At 43.9% G+C, this 21,523-nt stretch overlaps 1 protein-coding gene across 2 annotated transcripts in view; it reads left to right on the forward strand.

Moving 5' to 3' along the window:
- The first annotated feature begins 7,512 nt into the window (after positions 1 to 7,512).
- Positions 7,513 to 21,523, forward strand: part of asz1 (ankyrin repeat, SAM and basic leucine zipper domain containing 1) — a 94,988-nt gene continuing 80,977 nt past the window's right edge. For both annotated transcript variants that reach the window (XM_072269361.1, XM_072269362.1), the window contains exon 1: positions 7,513 to 7,622. In XM_072269361.1, the coding sequence (XP_072125462.1) occupies positions 7,524 to 7,622 (99 nt within the window). In that variant the 5' untranslated portion in view covers positions 7,513 to 7,523. The remainder of the gene's footprint in view (positions 7,623 to 21,523) is intronic.

Below are 21,523 nucleotides of genomic sequence, written 5' to 3' on the forward strand. Positions count from 1 at the left end.
TCTTCTGCAGGCAAGCCAATTCTGAATCCACCTGGCCAAACTTCCCTGGATCCCATGCCTTCTGACTTTCTGAATAAGCCTACCGTGTGGAACCTTGTCAAATGCCTTACTAAAATCCATGTAGATCACATCACTGCACTACCCTCATCTATATGCTTGGTCACCTCCTCAAAGATTTCTATCAGGCTTGTTAGTCACAATCTACTCTTCACAAAGCCACGCAGATTGTCCTTAAGCAGACCATGATTCTCTAAACGCCCATAGATCCTATCTCCAAGAATCTTTTCCAACAGCTTTCCCACCACAGACGTAAAGCTCACTGGTCTACAATTACCCAGACTATCTCTACTACCATTTTTGAACAAGGGACAACATTCGCCTCCCTCCAATCCTCCCATACCATTCCCGTGGATAACGAGGACATAAAGATCCTAGCCAGAGGCTCAGCAATCTCTTTCCTCACCTCGTGGAGCAGCCTGGGGAACATTCTGTCAGGCCCCGGGGGCTTATCTGTCCTAATGTATTTTAACATCTCCAACCCTCCTCTTCCTTAATATCAACATGCTCCAGAACATCAACCTCACTCATATTGTCCTCACCGTCATCAAGTTCCCTCTCATTGGTTAGTACCGAAGAGAAGTATTCATTGAGGACCTCGCTCACTTCCACAGCCTCCAGGCACATCTTCCCACCTTTATCTCTAACCAGTCCTACCTTCACTCCTGTCATCCTTTTGTTCTTCACATAATTCAAGAATACCTTGGGGTTTTCCTTTACCCTACTCGCCAAGGCCTTCTCAGGCCCTCTTCTTGCTCTCCTCAGCCCCTTCTTAAGCTCCTTTCTTGCTACCCTGTATTCCTCAATAGACCCATCTGAACCTTGCTTCCTAAACCTCATGTATGCTGCCTTCTTCCACCTGACTAGATTTTCCACCTCACTTGTCACCCATGGTTCCTTCACCCTACCATTCTTTATCTTCCTCACCGGGACAAATTTATCCCTAACATCTTGCAAGAGATCCATAGATATCGTCCACCTGTCCATTGTACATTTCCCTGCAAAAATATCATCCCATTCACACTGGCAAGTTCTAGCCTTATAGCCACATAATTTGCCCTTCCCCAATTAAAAATGTTCTTGTCCTCTCTGATTCTATCCTTTCCCATGATAGTGCTAAAAGCCAGGGAGCGGTGGTCACTGTCCCCCAGATGCTCACCCACTAAGAGATCTGTGACCCGCCCCGGTTTGTTACCTAATACTAGATCTAGTATGGCATTCCCCCGAGTCAGCCTGTCAACGTTCTGTGACAGGAATCCGTCCTGGACACACTTAACAAACTCTGCCTCGTCTAAACCCTTGGAACTAATCAGGTGCCAATCAATATTAGATGATAGAATTTCCAAAAAGTGTTTGGCTCAGAATACTGAGCAGGGGTTATTTGTCACTTTTTACTAAGTGTTATTCCTTTTCTCTGACAATAAACCAATTCCATTCTGGTTGAGACAAACAAAGCTCCCCCCGCTCCCCCATCTTAACTGTGTTTTACAAGAGCACCATTGAAAGTGTCCTGACAAGTTGCATCTGATACGGGAGCAGCTGAGCATCAGACCGGAAGCCTCTACAAATGATTGTGAGGATCATAGGAGTCTCCCTACCATCCATTGAGGACATTTATCAGGAGTGCTGCATACACAGGGCCCTTTGTATTATTAAGGACCCCCCCTCCCATCCATCCAGCATCCTTTTTGACTTTCTACCATCAGGCGGGAGACTCAGAGGCACAAAAACGGTCAGGATGGAAAACAGTCTTTTTCCTGCAGTCCATTAGGCTTCTGAACTCCCTGCTGCATTGTATTTGAAGTGTTATTCTGGTCTGTACCTTACAATATTTAATTTATGCACTTTAGTTTGTTATTTATGCGTGATTCTTCTGTAGATTTTATTCTTACCTTCATAAGTTATCATGTGTTATGTGTACTACTGTGCTTTATAACCTGGTTCAGACAAATGAAGTCTCATTTCTATGTACATTATATGGTTATACACATTATACACATGGATATAGTTAAAAGGACAATAAACTTGACTTGAATCCATGAATGAATGAAAATATATTTTCTCCCAAGTCCAGGAAATTATGCTTAGAATGTGTATGACAAAGTGCAAGCTCAATATTTTGTATCTATCACCAGAGTTTTAAAATATTTTCAGGTGTCGGATACAAAGATTATTTTAATATTCCATTTATAATCCTAAAGGCTAGAGGTTAGAATATTTTTAACTCATCAATGCTATATATGTACAAACATATATACACACACAGTTCCTAATAGTTATCAATGGAGGAATTCATCCAGTGTATGCTGTGTTGTTCTTTTCATTGACTGCAAATGAGCAAAATCAGCGCAGGCACCTAGTGCAGATAATGGACTGCCTTCATACAATGTTTTTGACAATTGCATCTTCCAAATCTTCATTTTCATTGTTACATTCAGGATGGTTGCCCACACCTTCAAATTCATCATAGTTCCTAACTTGAAGTAATTAAATCATTTTCACTCCCAGCCATTTCTGCCTTTTCCAAGCTTGGATGCTTGAAACTGCAGTGAGAAAAACAGTTCTGCGTTGTCTTACCACTTATTTCTCACCAACTTTCAGTGACACCAATCACTGCTTTTTGAACACAAACATGTATAACTGACACTGTTTAAAAACTGTTCACTCTAAGCATGGTCTAACAGCCATGCAAGTACACGTGATTGACGCTAGTTGGAAACTTCCCAGCATCAGTCCCAAATTTATATATATAAATTTGCCCCTGGGTCCCCTCCTTCCCTTTATTCTGTCTCTAACCCGGACCCAACATATCGATGCAGCTACAAAGAAGCCACAACAGGCATATATAAATATATATATATATAAAATGTTCAGATGTGAACAGTCTAGATCAGAGTGGGACAGTAGCCAAGGGGGAAGAAAGGATGTATTGGCAAAAACAGAGTTTGTGGTGGATCCAGTGTTAAAATAAATGGCTACATTATTTCCAAGATGTCTCTCATTACTTCAATAATACTTTTCCTAACTTCTAAATCACATGAAAAGTTGAAATAATAAATGAAAGAAATCTATTTGTCTTTGATAACAAGTGTTGCTCTATATATATATATATGTTGACAGATTCTAAGCAAATTTTAAATGAAATTAAACACCATTCTCTTTATCAATCTTTTATTGCTCCACATTGGTAACAAAATGTACGTTGACTTATGTGTTCAGTTAAAATATAATAGAACTTTGGGACAACTGACCTATTTTCACTGAATAACTGCTAGAGGCTCTGGTCAAGCATATGTCACGAGTCAGCTGTTCCTTTGAAGAGAAAACAAAAACATGCACAGCACACCTTACTGTGTGGATTGAAGAAAAAGAATGACCAACACCCACTTTACTTACACTACAATTTAAACTATTATATAAAAATAGTTCTAAACAAGCAATTCCACACCGTTCATCTCTCTGCTTTCTGCAGGGATCAGTCCCTCCATGGCTCCCTTGTCCCTTTGCCTCTCACCACCAATCGCCCTCCAGGCACTTACCCATGCAAGCAGCCTAAGTGCTACACCTGCTCCCTCACCTCTATTCATGGCCCCAAATAGTCCTTCCAGGTGAGGCAACACTTCATCTGAGAATCTGCTGGGGTTGTCTATTGTGTCTGGCGTTCCAGATGCAGCTTCCTCTACACCAGTAAGACCCGTCATAAATTGGGGAACCACTTCATTGAGCATCTGTGAACCAGCTGCCATAGGTTGGACTTTCCGGTGGCCAAACATTTTAATTCCAATTCCCATTCCCATTCTGATGTGTCGGTCCATGGCCTCCTCTTGTGCCAAGATGAGGCCACCCTGAGGGTGGAGAAGCAACACCTTTCGTCTGGATGCCCTCCAACCTGATAGCATGAATATTGATTCCAGTCAACAAAAATTGCCCCCCAATCTATTCCACACTCTGACATTTTACTTCTCACCTGACTATTACTTGCCCCTGGGTCCCCTCCTCCTTCCTTTCATCCTATGGCCCTGTCTCTAAGCTGGACCCAACATATTGATGCAGCTATAAAGAAGCCACGACAGCCATTATATTTCATTAGGAATTTGAGAAGATTTGGTATGTCTCCAAAACACTTGAAAATTTCTACAGATGTACCCTGGAAAGCATTTTAACTGGTTGCATCAGCAATTGGTTTGGGAGGTGGGGGGGGGCATCTACCGCAGGAGTAAGCTGCAGAGAGTTATAAACTTTTTCAGCTCCATCACGAGTGCTTTCCTCTGTAGTATCCAGGACATCTTCAAAGGGTGATGACTCATAGAGGCAGTGTTCATCATTAAGGACCCCCATCACCTAGGTCTTGTCTTTTTCTCATTGCTACTATCAGGAAGAAGGTTCCGAAGCATGAAGGCACACACTCAACAATTCAGGACAACACATGGACTTCTGGATTCCTCCTCTTGAAGTCAATAATCAGCTCTTTGGTGTTGTTGACATTGAGTAAGAGGGCAATAGAGGCATGATGCAGTTAAAACAGAAAGCAACAAATACTGGACTGAAAGTGCTGTATTTAAATGCATGCAGCATAAGAAATAAATGGACGATCTTGAAATTCAGCTACAGATTGAATTTGTAACTGTAAATTACAAATTCACAGTTTGTGGCCATCTCTGAAACTTGGCTAAAGGATGGCTGCCATTGGGAGTTGAATGTCCAAGGATATACGGTGTATCGGAAAGATAGGTCAGTAGGCAGAGGGGGTGGTGTGGCCCCGTGCATAAGAAATAATATTAAATCAGTGGAGAGGGTTCAGAGAAGATTCACGAGAATGATTCCAAGAATGAAGGGGTTACCATATGAGGAACGTCTCACAGCTCTTTCCGAATGTTAAAAGGCCTGAACAGATTAGATATGGCAAAGTTAGGACAAAAGGGCACTACTTTAGTATTGAAGGACGTCCACTTAGAACAGAGATGCAGAGAAATTACTGTAGTCCGAGGGTGGTAAATCTGTGGAATTTGTTGCCATGAGTGGCTGTGAAGGCTCAAGTCACTGACTGCAGTTAAGACAGAAATAAATAGATTCTTGATTAGCCAGGGCATCAAAGGGCATGGGGAGAAGGCAGAGGAGTGGGGATGACTGGAAGAATTGGATCAGCCCATGATTGAATGGCGGAGCAGACTTGATGGGCCGAATGACTTACTTCTGCTCCTATATCTTATGGTCATATGGTCTTATGTTGCTATGGAACCACTCAGTCAGATATTCAATCAACCTCAGACAGTCGAAATGAGAGATTATAGATCTCGGTGATGACTCCAGCCAGTTGCTCAGCATAGGTCTTTAGTACTCAGCCAGGTACCTGATCTGGGCTGGATGTTTTCTGCAGGTCCACCCTGCTGAAGGATGCCTTCACATCTGCCCCAGAGACTGCAATCGTAGGGGACTGTCAGAGTTTGTGATGGTTCCTCTATGTTTTTATGGTTAAAGCAAGCATAGGAGGTTTTCATTGAAATAAGACTATGGATGCACACCTGAAACCCTGGTCTAGTTCCTGCTGGCATCGTGTATGCAAGAGATATACAATTGTGTCATCAAGTTCAAGTTGTGAAGTATGCTTGCGGAGCTTGTGTCCTTACCTACCACCCTATCAGCCTCTGCAACTTCTGCCATCTCCAAGGGACCCTATTACTGAGCATATCTTGATCTCAATCCCCTCCACTTTCCACAGGGATCGGTCCCTCTGTGATGCCCTTGTCCATTCGTCCCTCCCCACTAATCTCCCTCCGGGCCCTTATCCCTGCAAGTAGCCAAAGTGCTCTGCCTGCCCATACACCTGCTCCCTCACCTCCATTCAGGGCTCAAATTGTCCTTCCAGAGGAGGCAACACTTCACTTGAGAAGTGTTGGGGTTGACTATTGTGTCCAATGTAAGGCAACTCTAAATTCCTCGGTATTAACATTCCAGAAGGCCTGTCCTGGGTCCAGCACATAAGCGCAATTACGAAGAAAGCACGGCAGACCCTCTACTTCCTTATGAGTTTGCAAAGATTCGACATGATATCTAAAACTATGACAAACTTCTAAAGGTGTGTGGTGGAGAGTATATTGACTGACGATGCATATCATCCTAGTATTGAAACACCAATGCCCTTGGATGGAAAATCCTACAAAAAGTAATGGATACAGCTCTGTCCGCCACAGGTAAAGCCTTTCCCACCATTGAGCACTTCTACATGGAACATTGCCACAGGAAAGCATAATTCATCATCAAGGAATCACACCATCTCGGCAGGGGGGAAAGGAATGGAAGAGGGGGAGGGGGAGGAGGAGGGGGAGGGGGAGGAGGAGGGGGAGGGGGAAGGGGAGGAGGAGGGGGAGGGGGAAGGGGAGGAGGAGGGGGAAGGGGAGGAGGAGGGGGAAGGGGAGGAGGAGGGGGAAGGGGAGGGGGAGGGGGAGGGGAGGGGGAAGGGGAGGGGGAGGGGGAAGGGGAGGGGGAGGGGGAGGGAGAGGGGGAGGGGGAGGGGGAGGGGGAGGGGGAGGGGGAAGGGGAAGGGGGAGGGGGAGGGGGAGGGGGAAGGGGAGGGGGAAGGGGAGGGGGAAGGGGGAGGGGGAAGGGGGAGGGGGAAGGGGGAGGGGGGAGGGGGAGGAGGAGGGGGGGAAGGGGAGGGGGAAGGGGAGGGGGAGGGGGAGGGGGGAAGGGGAGGGGGAGGGGGAGGGGGAGGGGGGAGGGGGAGGGGGAGGGGGAGGAGGGGAAGGGGAGGAGGGGGAGGAGGGGAAGGGGAGGAGGAGGAGGAGGGGAAGGGGAGGAGGAGGAGGAGGGGAAGGGGAGGAGGAGGAGGAGGGGGAAGAAGGGGAGGGGAGGAGAGAGGGAGGGGAGGAGGGGAGGGGGCGAGGGAGAAGGGAGGAGAAAAGAGGGGGAGGAGAGGGGAGGGGGAGGGGGAGGGGGAGGGGGAGGAGGAGGGGGAGGAGGAGGGGGAGGAGGAGGGGGGAAGGGGAGGGGGAGGGGGAGGGGAAGGGGAGGGGGAGGGGGAGGGGGAGGGGAGGGGGAGGGGGAGGGGAAGGGGAGGGGGAGGGGGAGGGGGAGGGGGAGGGGGAGGGGGAGGGGGAGGAGGGGGAGGGGGAGGGGGAGGAGGGGAAGGGGAGGAGGGGGAGGAGGGGAAGGGGAGGAGGAGGAGGAGGAGGGGAAGGGGAGGAGGAGGAGGAGGGGAAGGGGAGGAGGAGGAGGAGGGGGAAGAAGGGGAGGGGAGGAGAGAGGGAGGGGAGGAGGGGAGGGGGCGAGGGAGAAGGGAGGAGAAAAGAGGGGGAGGAGAGGGGGAGGGGAGGGGGCATGGGAGAAGGAGGGGTAGGTGTTGTGGCAAGGAGGAGGAGGGGGAAGGGTCTCTCTCTGGAGGAGGAGGAGGAGTTTGAGGGCGGGTCCGGTTGGAGGAGGAGCCGCAGGTTGAGAGGGGCGTTGTCGTTGTCGGAGTCGGAGCCGAAATGGCGGGTGTTCGATGTGTACCTGCTGGCGCCGAGTTGTTGGATTCGGATGACGACTGGTACATGGACTATGACGGCCCTGAGCACAAGAACATAACGGTGAGATGACAGCAGGGAAGGTTCTGGAACACGCGGGGAAGAGGGAGACCCCGTGACCCCGGAGTTAGAGAGTGAGCGGACCCCCAACACCATCGTTGGGAGATATTGTGGCTACCCGCAGTGATGAGGGAGCCCCCAATTCCACAACCATCGTGGTGTGGGTGAGAGGTGAAAAACATCACCCTTGGGAGAGAAAGGAGGTGAGACCATCACTCTTGGTGGGGGTGGGGAGGGAAGAACAGATGCGCACCCCTCCCCCAACTTATCAGTATTCCCCCGAAAAGAAGAGGAAACTCCAGTGGGATGTGTGAAATAAGAATACAAATCTAAGCATATTAATCGTCCAAATGGAGCGAAGGGTTCATAAGCTTACTTGGGATACGCAGAGTATTAATGGCTTAGTCAAAGTTATTTCTCGATAGTGACTGGAATTTGAGATGGGAGAAACATTCGAAAATGCTGTGATCAAACTTGTTCAACTAAAAAAAAATGAAAAATTTGGACACCTTCCTCCATGCAAAATATGTAGAAACAAGCAAAGTATCAGATTTGTAACACAATGTACAATAAGAATAATAACACGAAGATGAGTCATAATGCACTGTGTACAGAAACAGGCTCTTCAGCCCATCTAGTCTATGCTGAATTGTTATTCTGCCTCTGCCTGTTGAGCACAGCCAGACCATAGCCCTCTAACCTATATGCTTATCCAAGCTTTGCTCAAATGCTGCAATCAAACCCACATCCACCACTACTGCTGGCCAGCCGATCCACACACTCACCATCCTCTGAGTGAAGAAATTTCCCTTTGTCTTTCACTTTTCACCCTCAACCAATGACCTCTGGTTCTTGTCTCACCCAACCTTGTTGGAAAAAGCCTGTTTACATTTATCCTGTCTGTGTGCCCTCAATGGGTGGAGATTAATCTTGACCAAACGAGGTGTAAGGCACTCCTTCCTCTACTAGCCTGTGGGTCATGCTTGGGCAAGGTATAGCTCCCACTTGCGACAGCCTCCCCCAAATCAGGGTCACGCAAAAGTGTGGGAGCAGTTGCTGGATGTCACGGGTCCTGGTTATGCAACCACTGATGCCAGGCAGACAATCTCTGAAGAGTATTGATAATGGCTGGGGTTACTTGTAAAGACCCCAGCCAGAAGAAGGCAATGGCAAACCATGTCTGTGGAAAAAATTGCCAACAATTACCATGGTCATGGAAAAACCATGTTGCCTACGTCATACGACATGACACGTAATGAATGAACGATCCCCCTCATAGTTTTGTACAATTATCAAATCTCCCATTGTTCTCCGACACTGGAGGGAAAAAACTCAATCAGAGTGAGGTTTATTATCACCAGCATGTGACATGAAATTTGTTAACTTAGTAGCAGCAGTTCAATGCAATACTTAATATAGAAGAAAAAAAAGTAAAAAAATAATTAATAAATCTTATTCAGTATACTTTATACAGTATACGTATATACAGTGTGTGTGTGTATATATGTGTACTTGGATTTTCAGAAGGCCTTTGACAAGGTGCGGCACATGAGGCTGCTTAGCAAGATAACAGCCCATGGAATTACAGGGAAGTTACTAGTGTGGGTGGAGCATTGGCTGGTTGGCAGAAAACAGTGGGAATAAAGGGATCCTATTCTGGCTGGCTGCTTGTTACCAGTGGAGTTCCACAGGGATCAGTGTTGGGACCACTGCTTTTTATGATGTATGTCAATGATTTGGAATACATACAAATCCATTTGTATGTTAATGGATTTGTGGCTAAATTTGCTGATGATACAAAGATAGGTGGAGGAGCGGGTAGTGTTGAGGAAACAGAAGGCCTGCAGAGAGACTTAGATAGTTTAGGGGAATTGGCAAAGAAGTGGCAAATGAAATACAATGTTGGAAAGTGTTTGGAAGAAATAAACGGGCAGACTATTATTTGGATGGGGAGAGAATTCAAAATACAGAGATGCAAAGAGACTTGGGAGTCCTTGTTCAGGATACCTTAAAGGTTAACCTTCAAGTTGAGTCGTTGGTGAAGAAGGCGAATGCAATGTTGGCATTCATTTCTAGAGGTATAGAATATAAGAGCAGGGATATGATATTGAGGCTCTGTAAGGCACTCCTGAGACCGCACTTGGAGTATTGTGTGCAGTTTTGGGCTCCTTATTTTAGAAAGGATATACTGACATTGGAGTGGGTTCAGAGAAGATTTACGAGAATGAAAGGGTTACTGTATGAGGAATGTCTGGCAGCTCTTAGGCTGTATTCCCTGGAGTTCAGGAGAATGAGGGGGGACCTCATAGAAACATTCCAAATGTTAAAACGCCTGAACAGATTAGATATGGCAAAGTTATTTCCCATGGTAGGGGATCCTAGGACAAGAGGGCACGACTAAGGGATGTCCTTTTAGAACTGAGATGAGAAATTATTATAGTCAGAGGGTGGTAAATCTGTGGAATTTGTTGCCACAAGAGGCTGTGGAGGCCAAGTCATTGGGTGTATTTAAGTCAGAGATAGATAGGTTCTTGATTAGCCAAGGCATCAAAGGGTGTGTGGTGAAAGGGGAGTGGGGATGACTGGAAGAATTGGGTCAGCCCATGATTGAGTGGTGGAGTAGACTCAATGGGCCGAATGGCTTACTTCTGCTCCTATATCTTATGGACATATTGAATAGATTAAAATCGTGCATATAACAAAAATATTATATATTAAAAAAAGTGAGGTAGTATCCAAGGAGAGAAAAAAGCATGCCCTGGTTGCTGGAGGTCTTTAATAATGGACTCTGCCTTTCTGAGACACCGTTCCTTGAAGATGTCCTGGGTACTTTGTAGGCTAGTTCCCAAAATGGAGCTGACTAAATTTACAACCCTCTGCAGCTTCTTTCTGTCCTGTGCAGTAGCCACCACCCCCCCATACCAGATTGTGATGCAGCCTGTCAGAATGCTCTCCATGGTACATCTGTAGAGTTTTTGAGTGTATTTGTTGACATACCAAATCTCTTCAAACTCCTAATAAAGTATAGCTGCTGACTTGCCTTCCTTATAACTGCATCAATATGTTGGGACCAGGTTAAATCCTCAGAGATCTTGTCTCCCAACCTATTCAACTTTTCCCTATAACTCAGGTCCTCAAGTCCTGGCAGCATCCTTTGTAAATTTTCTGTATACTCTTGTGATCTGGTTGACCTCTCATGAATTTCTAACATTCGGGACTACAGAGCGTCGTGGGAGCTGAATTCTGAAGGAAGGCAGTTTTTTTTTAAAAAAAACTTCTTCGAGTGCAAGAAGGGCAAGACTGCGCAGGCGCGTGACGACAACAGGACCGCGCGGAGAGTTTAAAAAGGAGACCACCCTATTACAGTGGGCAGCTGTTGGAGCGGGCAGCAGAGTGAGTGGGAGCAGAGCGTAGGGCTTTGGCTTCAACGGGCTTCGGCGGTAAATGGGAAGAGGCCAGAGCGAAGCGCCAACTCTTTTTTTCTCCCCCCCCACCCTTTCGCGAATCGACCCGGACAGACAGGAACAGCAGGGCTCTCACAGCTAACGGTACGAGCTAACAGTTTAAAAAGTTCATCTGTTTGGCGAAGTAAGTGGGTGAGTAGACTTATTTTTCCTGTTTCATTCCTGTAGAATTAGGTAGCATGCCTGCAGGGTTAGTGCTTTGTTCAGGGTGTCAGATGTGGGAATCCTGGGAGACCTCCAGCCTCCCTGATGGCCACATCTGCGCCAAGTGCACCGAGTTGCAGCTCCTCAGAGACCGTGTTAGGGATCTGGAGCTGCAGCTTGATGACCTACTGCTTATCAGGGAAAGTGAAGGGGTGATAGGAGCTACAGGGAGGTAGTCATCCCTAGGCTACAGGGGTCAGAAAACTGCGTCACTGTCAAGAGAGGGAAGTGAAATGCCCGAATAGTGGAGAGCACACCTGTGGCTGTCCCCCTCAGCAACAAATATCTTGTTCTTGATGCTGTTGAGGGGGCTGACCTGACAGGGGACGCCCACGGTGACCGGGTCTCTGGCACTGAGCCTGGCGCTGTTGTGCAGGAGAGAAGGAGGGAGAAGAGAAATGCGATAGTCGTAGGGGATTCCATAGTCAGGGGAACAAACAGGAGATTCTGTGAGCCTGACAGAGATACCCGCATGGTGTGTTGCCTCCCAGGTGCCAGGGTACAGGATGTCTCGGATCGAGTCCTGAATATTCTAAAGGGGGAGGGTGAGCAGCCAGTTGTCTTGGTACATGTTGGTACCAATGACATAGATAGGACAAAGGAGGAGGTCCTGAAGAGAGATTTCCAGGAGTTAGGAAGGAAGCTGAGAAGCAGGACCTCCAGGGTAGTAATCTCGGGATCGCTACCTGTGCCACGTGCTAGCGAGGCCAAGGATAGTCGGATCAGGCAGATGAATACGTGACTGAGAGACTGGTGTAGGGGGCAGGGCTTCAGATTCTTGGATAATTGGGATCTCTTCTGGGGGAAATATGACCTGTTCAAAAAGGACAGGTTACACCTGAACCCGAAGGGGACCAATATCCTGGCGGGAAAGTTTAATAGATCTGTTAGGGAGAGTTTAATCTAATTTGACAGGGGGATGGGAACCGGAATGATAGAGCGGAGGAAGGGGAAAACAGAAATAAATCTAAGATAGTGAGCAGTAAAGATGTCAGGAAAGACAGGCAGGTGATGGGGCAAATTTGTAGCCATTGGGATGAGTTGCAGTGCAATAAAGTTGCAGTGAAATCAAAGCAAAAAGTATCAAGTACTGGTCTTAAGGTGTTGTACTTAAATGCACGCAGCATAAGGAATAAAGTGGATGATCTTCTTGTACAGCTACAGATTGGCAGGTATGATATTGTGGCCATCACTGAGACCTGGCTAAAGGATGCAAGTCTCTGAGAGCTGAACATCCAAGGATACACGGTGTATCGGAAAGATAGGAAGGTAGGCAGAGGGGGAGGCGTGGCTTTATTGGTAAGAAATGATATTAAATCATTAGAAAGAGGTGATACAGGATCGGAAGGTGCAGAATCTTTATGGATTGAGCTAAGAAATAGCAGGGGTAAAAGGACCCTGATGGCAGTCATTTATAGGCCTCCAAACAGCTGCAGGGATGTGGGCTACAAATTACAACTGGAAATAGAAAAGGCTTGTCAGAAGGGCAGTGTTATGATAATTGTGGGGGATTTTAACATGTGAGTAGATTGGGAAAATCAGGTCAGCACTGGATCTCAAGAGAGAGAGTTTGTAGAATGTCTGCGAGATGGCTTTTTAGAACAGCTTGTTGTTGAGCCCACTAGGGGATCGGCTGTACTGGATTGGGTATTGTGTAATGAACCGGAGGTGATTAGAGAGATTGAGGTGAAGGAACCCTTAGGAGTCAGTGATCATAACATGATTGAGTTCACTGTGAAATTTGAAAAAGAGAAGCCGAAATCTGATGTGTCGGTATTTCAGTGGAGTAAAGGAAATTACAGTGGAATGAAAGAGGAACTGGCCAAAGTTGACTGGAAAGGGACACTGTCGGGAAAGACAGCAGAGCAGCAGTGGCTGGAGTTTATGCGAGAAATGAATGTGCAAGACAGGTATATTCCAAAAAAGAAGAAATTTTCGAGTGGAAAAAGGATGCAACCGTGGTTGACAAGAGGCGTCAAAGCCAAAGTTAAAGCAAAGGAGAGGGCATACAAGGAAGCAAAAATTAGTGGGAAGACAGAGGATTGGGAAGTTTTTAAAATCTTACAAAAGAAAACCAAGAAGGTCATTAAGAGAGACAAGATTAACTATGAAAGGAAGCTAGCAAATAATATCAAAGGACAGAGAAAGTACTCAGGAAGCTGAATAGGCTAAAGGTAGATAAATCTCCTGGACCAGATGGAATGCACCCTCGTGTTCTGAAGAAAGTAGCTGTGGAGATTGCGGAGGCATTAGCGATGATCTTCCAAAAGTCGATAGATTCTGGCATGGTTCTGGAAGACTGGAAGATTGCAAATGTCACTCCGCTATTTAAGAAGGGGGCAAGGAAGCAAAAAGGAAATTATAGACCTGTTAGCTTGACATCGGTGGTTGGGAAGTTGTTGGAGTCGATTGTCAAGGATGAGGTTACAGAGTACCTGGAGGCATATGACAAGATAGGCAGAACTCAGCATGGATTCCTTAAAGGAAAATCCTGCCTGACAAACCTATTACAATTTTTTGAGGAAATTACCAGTAGGCTAGACAAGGGAGATGCAGTGGATGTTGTATATTTGGATTTTCAGAAGGCCTTTGACAAGGTGCCACACATGAAGCTACTTAACAAGATAAGAGCCCATGGAATTACAGGAAAGTTACATACGTGGACAGAGCGTTGGCTGATTGGCAGGAAACAGAGAGTGGGAATAAAGGGATCCTATTCTGGTTGGCTGCCGGTTACCAGTGGTGTTCCACAGGGATCCGTGTTGGGTCCGCTTCTTTTTACATTGTACATCAATGATTTGGATTATGGAATAGATGGCTTTGTGGCTAAGTTTGCTGACGATACAAAGATAGGTGGAGGGGCCGGTAGTGCTGAGGAAACGGAGAGTCAGCAGAGAGACTTGGATAGATTGGAAGGATGGGCAGAGAAGTGGCAAATGAAGTACAAAGTTGGGAAGTGTATGGTTATGCACTTTGGCAGAAAAAATAAATGGGCAGACTAATATTTAAATGGGGAAAGAATTCAAAGTTCTGAGATGCAACGGGACTTGGGAGTCCTCGTACAGGATACCCTTAAAGTTAACCTCCAGATTGAGTCAGTAGTGAAGAAGGCGAATGCAATGTTAGCATTCATTTCTAGAGGAATAGAGTATAGGAGCAGGGATGTGATGTTGAGGCTCTATAAGGCGCTGGTGAGACCTCACTTGGAGTACTGTGGGCAGTTTTGGTCTCCTTATTTAAGAAAGGATGTGCTGACGTTGGAGAGGGTACAGAGAAGATTCACTAGAATGATTCTGGGAATGAGAGGGTTAACATATGAGGAAGGTTTGTCCACTCTTGGACTGTATTCCTTGGAGTTTAGAAGAATGAGGGGAGACCTCATAGAAACATATTGAATGTTAAAAGGCATGGACAGAGTGGATGTGGCAAAGTTGTTTCCCATGATGGGGGAGTCTAGTACGAGAGGGCATGACTTAAGGATTGAAGGGCGCCCATTCAGAACAGAAATGCGAAGAAATTTTTTTAGTCAGAGGGTGGTGAATCTATGGAATTTGTTGCCACGGGCAGCAGTGGAGGCCAAGTCATTGGGTATATTTAAGGCAGAGATTGATAGGTATCTGAGTAGCCATGGCATCAAAGGTTATGGTGAGAAGGCGGGGGAGTGGGACTAAATAGGAGAATGGATCAGCTCATGATAAAATGGCGGAGCAGACTCGATGGGCTAAATGGCCTACTTCTGCTCCTTTGTCTTATGGTCTTACAATATAATTAAAGTTGCACATGAAATAAATACAGTAAAACACCAACAATCTGGTATTTCTGGAACTCCAGTAGTTCTTAACAGATTTTCTAAACAAATGGATTTATTGCAAAATGCTTTTATTTCATATATGTTTTAACGTGTTGCACAGTAGTATAACTTTTTCAGTGGTCCTAATAAATTTAAAGAAATGAAAAAGTCCCTGGAGTTTAACTGCTATTGCAGGATATAGAATGTGGTGAGCTTCCATATGTAATTCCCAGTTTGCACTCTTCAACTTCTGAGACAAAATGAAACGTGCAACCATTCCTGACCTTGGCCCATGCCCTGGCTTCAACCACGTAACAGGCCTCCATTCTATAGCCCTCCTCAAGCCTCGAATCTATCTACATTCCTAGCTCTGGCTGCACATTTGGCTTACATGCCAAGTAAAATGACGTCAACTTCACAAGTTTGTAGATAATGAGGACTTGATACGTTAAAATAGCGTACTAAAGAATGAACCAGGTGCAGAACAGTCAAGATTTACAAAAATGTGGGTACCGGATTATTGGAGTTTTAATGAAGTCACAGAATTGATATAATCTCTTGCCTTAACTGACATTCCTTTCTCAACTACTACTAAGAGAAAGAGGATGCTCACTTATCTATTGTTTTCAGGACCTTGCCCGTGTACAGCATATCTCTGTTTAGTGAAGTAATTTTGGGAAAACACTGCTAAATGAATGCTATGCTTCTGATATGATGGAAATACTAAACAGTTTAATAATAATCTCTCGTTAAAATAGTCGAGGTGTTCCATGAAAGGATTTCTATCTATCTATTTTATTGTGTGAAGTGCAATATCTTTGTTTGTGGAAAGGTGCAATATAAATATAATCTTTTTAATTACAAAGCATTATTACAAAGCATCTTCAAGCAATGATGCCTCAAAAAGGCAACATCCATCATTAAGGACCCCCATCACCCAGGATATGCCCTGTTTTGATTGCTACCATCAGGAAGCAGGTACAGGAGCCTGAAGGCACACGCTCATCAATTCCGGAACAGCTTCTTTCCCTCTGTCATCTAATGTCTGAATGGACATTGAACCCATGAACACTACCTCACTACTTTTTTAAAAATTTTTGCACTAATTTTAATTCAACATTTTAATATATATGCTTACTGCAACTCACTTTTTTCTCCCTATTATGTATTCCATTGTACTGCTGCCTTAAAGACAACAAATTTCACGACATATGCCAGTGATATTAACCCTGAGCCTGGTTCTGATTATTTCTCAATTGTACATATTTTTTGAAAGCTGCTTCGTGTTGGTGTCAGCATTCTTTTGACATAAAATCTTGTGGAAATCAGACATCTTGAATTTATAAGTTTCTTTCTTGTTACATAGTTTCCATTTAGCAAGTTGTGATATATAAACAATATTATTACATTAGAAAACCACAGAAGAAACAGAAAGAATAGGGCATGAAGCCCCTTGAGCCTTCTCAGGCATTTGATAACATAATGATCTTGGTTCTAATTTCACTAACTGCATGCTCCATAATCTTAGAGATTATCTTTTGTCTAAAAATTTGTGTCATTACAACAAAAAAAAAAGCAGTGGTACCACGTTTCAGATCATGTCAAGTTGAAAAGGAAAGACTGATGGGGGAGAAGAATACAGCTTTGGACTTGAAAGATTTGACCCTATAGTAATGTCCACAAATAATTAGTTAAGAATGTAAAATTACTTAAGATGAATTGTGCCAGAGAATGTAAAAATATGTTTACATGAACATCTAATTTTAGATAGTTCATTTTTTTAAAACTTCTGCCTAAATCACACCCTCAAATCAAATTCAAATTCAGGTTTAATTATCATTCAACCATTCTTGAATATAGCTGTACAAAATAGCATTCCTCTGGGGCCGAGGTTCAAAGCATACGCAGCACATTCAAAATAATGAGTACACACACAGTCACATGCAAAAAGCATATATATGTGGTCATAATGTGTTACATTTATTCTTACTTTGCTGCATTTCACGTGATTGATCACCCCGCTTTTTACAGTTGAGCTATGAAGAATGTTCCCATTTGGATTCAACTAGCTTATCTGAAGAGTTTCTCGATCTTCATCCATGATGTGTGTTTTCCGTTTTATATTCTGTACACATGCAAGCATTTGACAGCAAGCTTTACCTTGTACCTTGAACTTGTGATCAGTACCCTGGCATTGTAATCCTATATTTGGGTCAAATGTTCTCTGACTGAATGTCGGAGAATGAGGCAATAGTACTGAATGTCGGAGAATGAGGCAATAGTACACAGTCTCAATGAAGAATCTATTCTTGGTTGCTTTACATCTTTCCCAGCATTTATCTGGCTGTTTCTAGTTGCTGAAATATTTGGTCATGATTTTGACACCTTCTAACTTAATTTCTTCTGTGTTTCTTTGTTGGCCTCTATCCTAATTTTCAGGTTAAACTTGTGTAATGCATCTGTATAAGTACAGGAGTCCCCCGCTTTTCGAACGTTTGCTTTACGAAACCTCACTGTTACGAAAGACCTACATTAGTACCCTGTTTTCGCTAACAGAAGGTGTTTTACGAAAAAAATCAGCGCGCTATAAAAGGCAGTGTGTGCCCCGAGCAGCCGCTGTCCCCCAGATTCGGAACGGCATTGCTTAAACACGTTGCATTGAGCAGCTGTTAGCAAGATGCGTTCTAAGGTATCGGAAAAGCCTGAAAGAGCTCGTAAGGGTGTTACACTTAGCGTAAAACTAGACATAATTAAGCGTTTCGATTGTGGTGAACGAAGTAAGGACAATGTGAGTTTGGTTTGTGGAAGCTGACGAAGATGATGTTGAAGAGGTTTTGGCATCCCATGACCAAGAACTGATAAATGAAGAGCTGATGCAATTGGAAGAGGAAAGGATAACAATCGAAACCAAATGCAGTAGCGAAAGTGAAGCAACTGCGTGAGATTTTCGCTGCAATGATAAAGTACGACTTTAATTTTAAAGATGTGCTGTGTGCCTCCCGGCTACCACTGCGTTCTTCGCAGCAATGTATCAGGTCGGCGGCCTGGAGGGTAGGGGCCACTGCACCACCCCAACCTGCAAAGACTCAGTCTAACACACCATCATCAGTGTGCTTGGCGCTGTCTCCCCAATTCCGGTAAGTGATACTATACTGTAGATACATTATTTCTACTTTATATAGGCTGTGTATTTTTACGCGTTATTTGGTAGATTTGGCAGCTTCATAGTTTAAAGGTTACTGGAGAGCGTGTTTATGCCAGCAGCGCTTGTGTGAGATTTTCTGCCAAGAGCGCTTGCATGAGATTTTCGCTACGGAGATCTGTGCAGGCAATTGTTGTAGAGAAGTATTTTTGCTTTATATAGGCTGTGTATTTATCATATCATTCCTGCTTTTACTATATGTTAATGTTATTTTAGGTTTTATGTGTTATTTGGCATGATTTGGTAGGTTATCTTTGGGTCTGCGAACGCTCACAAAATTTTCCCATATAAATAAATGGTAATTGCTTCTTCGCTTTACGACATTCCATCTTACGAACCGTTTCATAGGAATGCTCTACCTTCGGATGGCGGGGGAAACCTGTAATATGAAACAGGTCTGGAAGTGGAAGTCCGTTCTGCTAGATTGTTTCAGCAGGTGGCAGTGAAGTACAGGAAAGATGACTAATGGGTCAGTGGGATCATGAAGTAGTTGATTTTTGTTATATTAAAGTTTTACAAAATATAGTTTATATCCCACAAATATCAAAGTTATTCTCACAAATTAAATATGAGTTGTTTCTGTAGTTATTAAATGCCCTTATGAATGATTCAAAAAGAGAAGGAGATGGCACAGAATTGTATGGAACAGGCAAGGCCCAATCGACCCATCAAGTCCGTGTTCTGGGATTTAGCCTAAACCTGAAAATTATTTCCATCCATTTCCGCTTTGAAATCCGTAATTGAGTCAAAGCAGCCTTAAACTGAATGTCAAAGATCTGGGCCGTCCTTCATATTGTCTCAGCGTAAAATCCACAGCTGACATTGTCTCTGCTGAATCCTTATTTCATGAGTTTGACACAATTAAATGTAGGTCCTTCTGTTTGAAACCTTACAGGCATTGAATTCCAAATCATAAGTGCTGTCTCCATTTTCCTTGCATCCTCCTTGCATGCTGTGAATAACGGACTCACATGCCCCTTGCAGTGTGGATAAGCCTGAAAACTACAGGCCAGCGAGACTTCTGTCAAGATGTATATTTCGAAAGGTAGGGATTGATTAGGAGGAATCAGTTGGCTTTGTGCAGGGAAGGAGAAAAGTGAAGGCAGATTAGAAGATGTGGTTTTGGTTTTAATAAAGTTTTTGACAGGGTTCCACATGGTAAGTTCAGAAGGTTAAGCCATAAGCTACCTGATGCACGTTGGCAAACTAGATCCAAAATTGGTTTGGTGATAGGAGGCAGAGGGTAGTGGTAGATGAGCGTTTCTCCAAATAGAAGATGAGGATTGGTGCTGAGATCTTTTGTAATTTATAGTAATGATTTGAATGATAATGTAGGTGGTCATATTTGCAAGTTTGCAGGTGACACAAAAATTGGGGAGTTGCATTTAGTAAAGAAAGTTGTTAATACTGCAGGACATGGATCAGCTGGAAAGCAAAACAGAGTGATGGCAGTATAATTTAAGTGGGATGAGTATAAGCTAATGAATCTTGGAAGACACGAACAAGAGAAAATCCACAGGTTAGAAATCCAAGCAACACACGGTGTATTGCTTGAATTTTGGGAGGTCAGGTTCTGGTACAACCTATAGAGTGGATCGCAGGGACCTTAGGAGCATTAATATGCAGGAAGTCCTAGGAGGACAAGTCTGCCGATCCCTGAAAGTGACAACATAGGTGGATTAGATAATGAAAAGGGCATTTAGTATGCTTGCCTTCGTAGATGGAGACACTGAGATGGGATGTCATATTGCAGTTGCACGAAACATTAGTTAGACTGCGTTAGTTTTGGTTGCCACCACAGGAATGATATGGTGGCAACAAAGAGAAAGCAGAGAAGTTCACCAGGATGTTTTCTGGAATGCAGGACTGTAGATTGGCTGGGTTTATTTTCATTGGAATGTAGGAAGGTGAGGAGTGACCTTATAGTGGTTTATGCTTATAATGAGCACAGACAGGATGGATAGCCAAAATCTTTTTCCAAGGCAGGGATTCGAGAACAAGTGGGCTTAGGTTTAAGGTTGGGGGGGGGGGAATTTAAGAGCGATCTGAGGGATATGTTTGTCTGCCCAGATGTGGTGGAAAATTTGGAATGAGCTGCCAAGTTGGTGGTGGAGACAGATACATTTCCACTGTTAAATAGGTGTTGGACAGGTACTTGATGAAGTCAGGTATAAAGCAATACATACATAAAGCCTGCAGCTGAGGTTAGCATAATCGGCATTGACAAGGTGGGATGAAAGTCCATTTCTGTGCTGTATGTTCTTTTGATTCAAGTTTTCTAACTACCTGATGATGGGGACAGCTTCCTCTAGCCTTAAACAACCATGATTGTGTGCATCTTTTATCTCGTCTCCCTTCAACCTTAATTCTTTCTGTCATTCCTGTTAAATGCAGATTAGACCCTCTTGCCATTATTTTTTTTCTGTTTTGAGGAAGCTCCTGTCAGATGAAACACAAAACCATATAGTTGCAAGGGATCATCATTTGAATTGACAGTGATGGCATGTGCTTACTGTATATGTAACTGTCAATTTTCAAGTGATTAAATAATATGTGCTGAAATTTACTGGACTAATAAAATTCTAATGATATTTCAGAGATATTGGAGATCTGTTCTTTACTTAATTTATGTTTGAATCGATGTGCAGGATTTACATTCTTAACATGCAGACTTATTTATTTTTATGTGTATTTAAGTATAATTTTAATTAGCTTTGTAGATAATGCCATCAGACCCTTGAACAAAAGGGGATAACTACACTCACTTGCCCATCCATTGAGGTGTTCCCACTTTAAGGACTTCTTGTTATTTATTACTATTTATTTATATTTGCATTGGCACAGTTTGTTGCTCATTGATCCTGTTATAGAATTGCTGAGTATGCCCACAAGAATATGAATTTCAGAGTTGCATCTGGTGACATATATGTACTGTGATAATAAAATGTACTTTGCATTTTGTGATATATATTGAGTTTATTACTGTTTCTGCCAAACTTTGCTGCTTTAATACTTTCGTTTTTTGGATGAAATAATCGTTGAATTCAATATAGCAAAAACTATTGCAGCCATTGGTTAAGAATTCTAGGAGTGGTGTGTCAAATATTTATTAGATCTAGAAATGGGCATCTCATAGTGATTCTGTGAAATTTGTTGCAGCTCTAGTTCAGCCATTCAGGTGATTGAGAATATTTTTCATTTGAGAATATTCAAAGTTACTGAGCAAGTTGATAGGGTTGTTAAG

This window comes from Mobula birostris, chromosome 9, assembly GCF_030028105.1.
Source record: "Mobula birostris isolate sMobBir1 chromosome 9, sMobBir1.hap1, whole genome shotgun sequence".
Lineage (NCBI taxonomy): Eukaryota > Metazoa > Chordata > Chondrichthyes > Myliobatiformes > Myliobatidae > Mobula > Mobula birostris.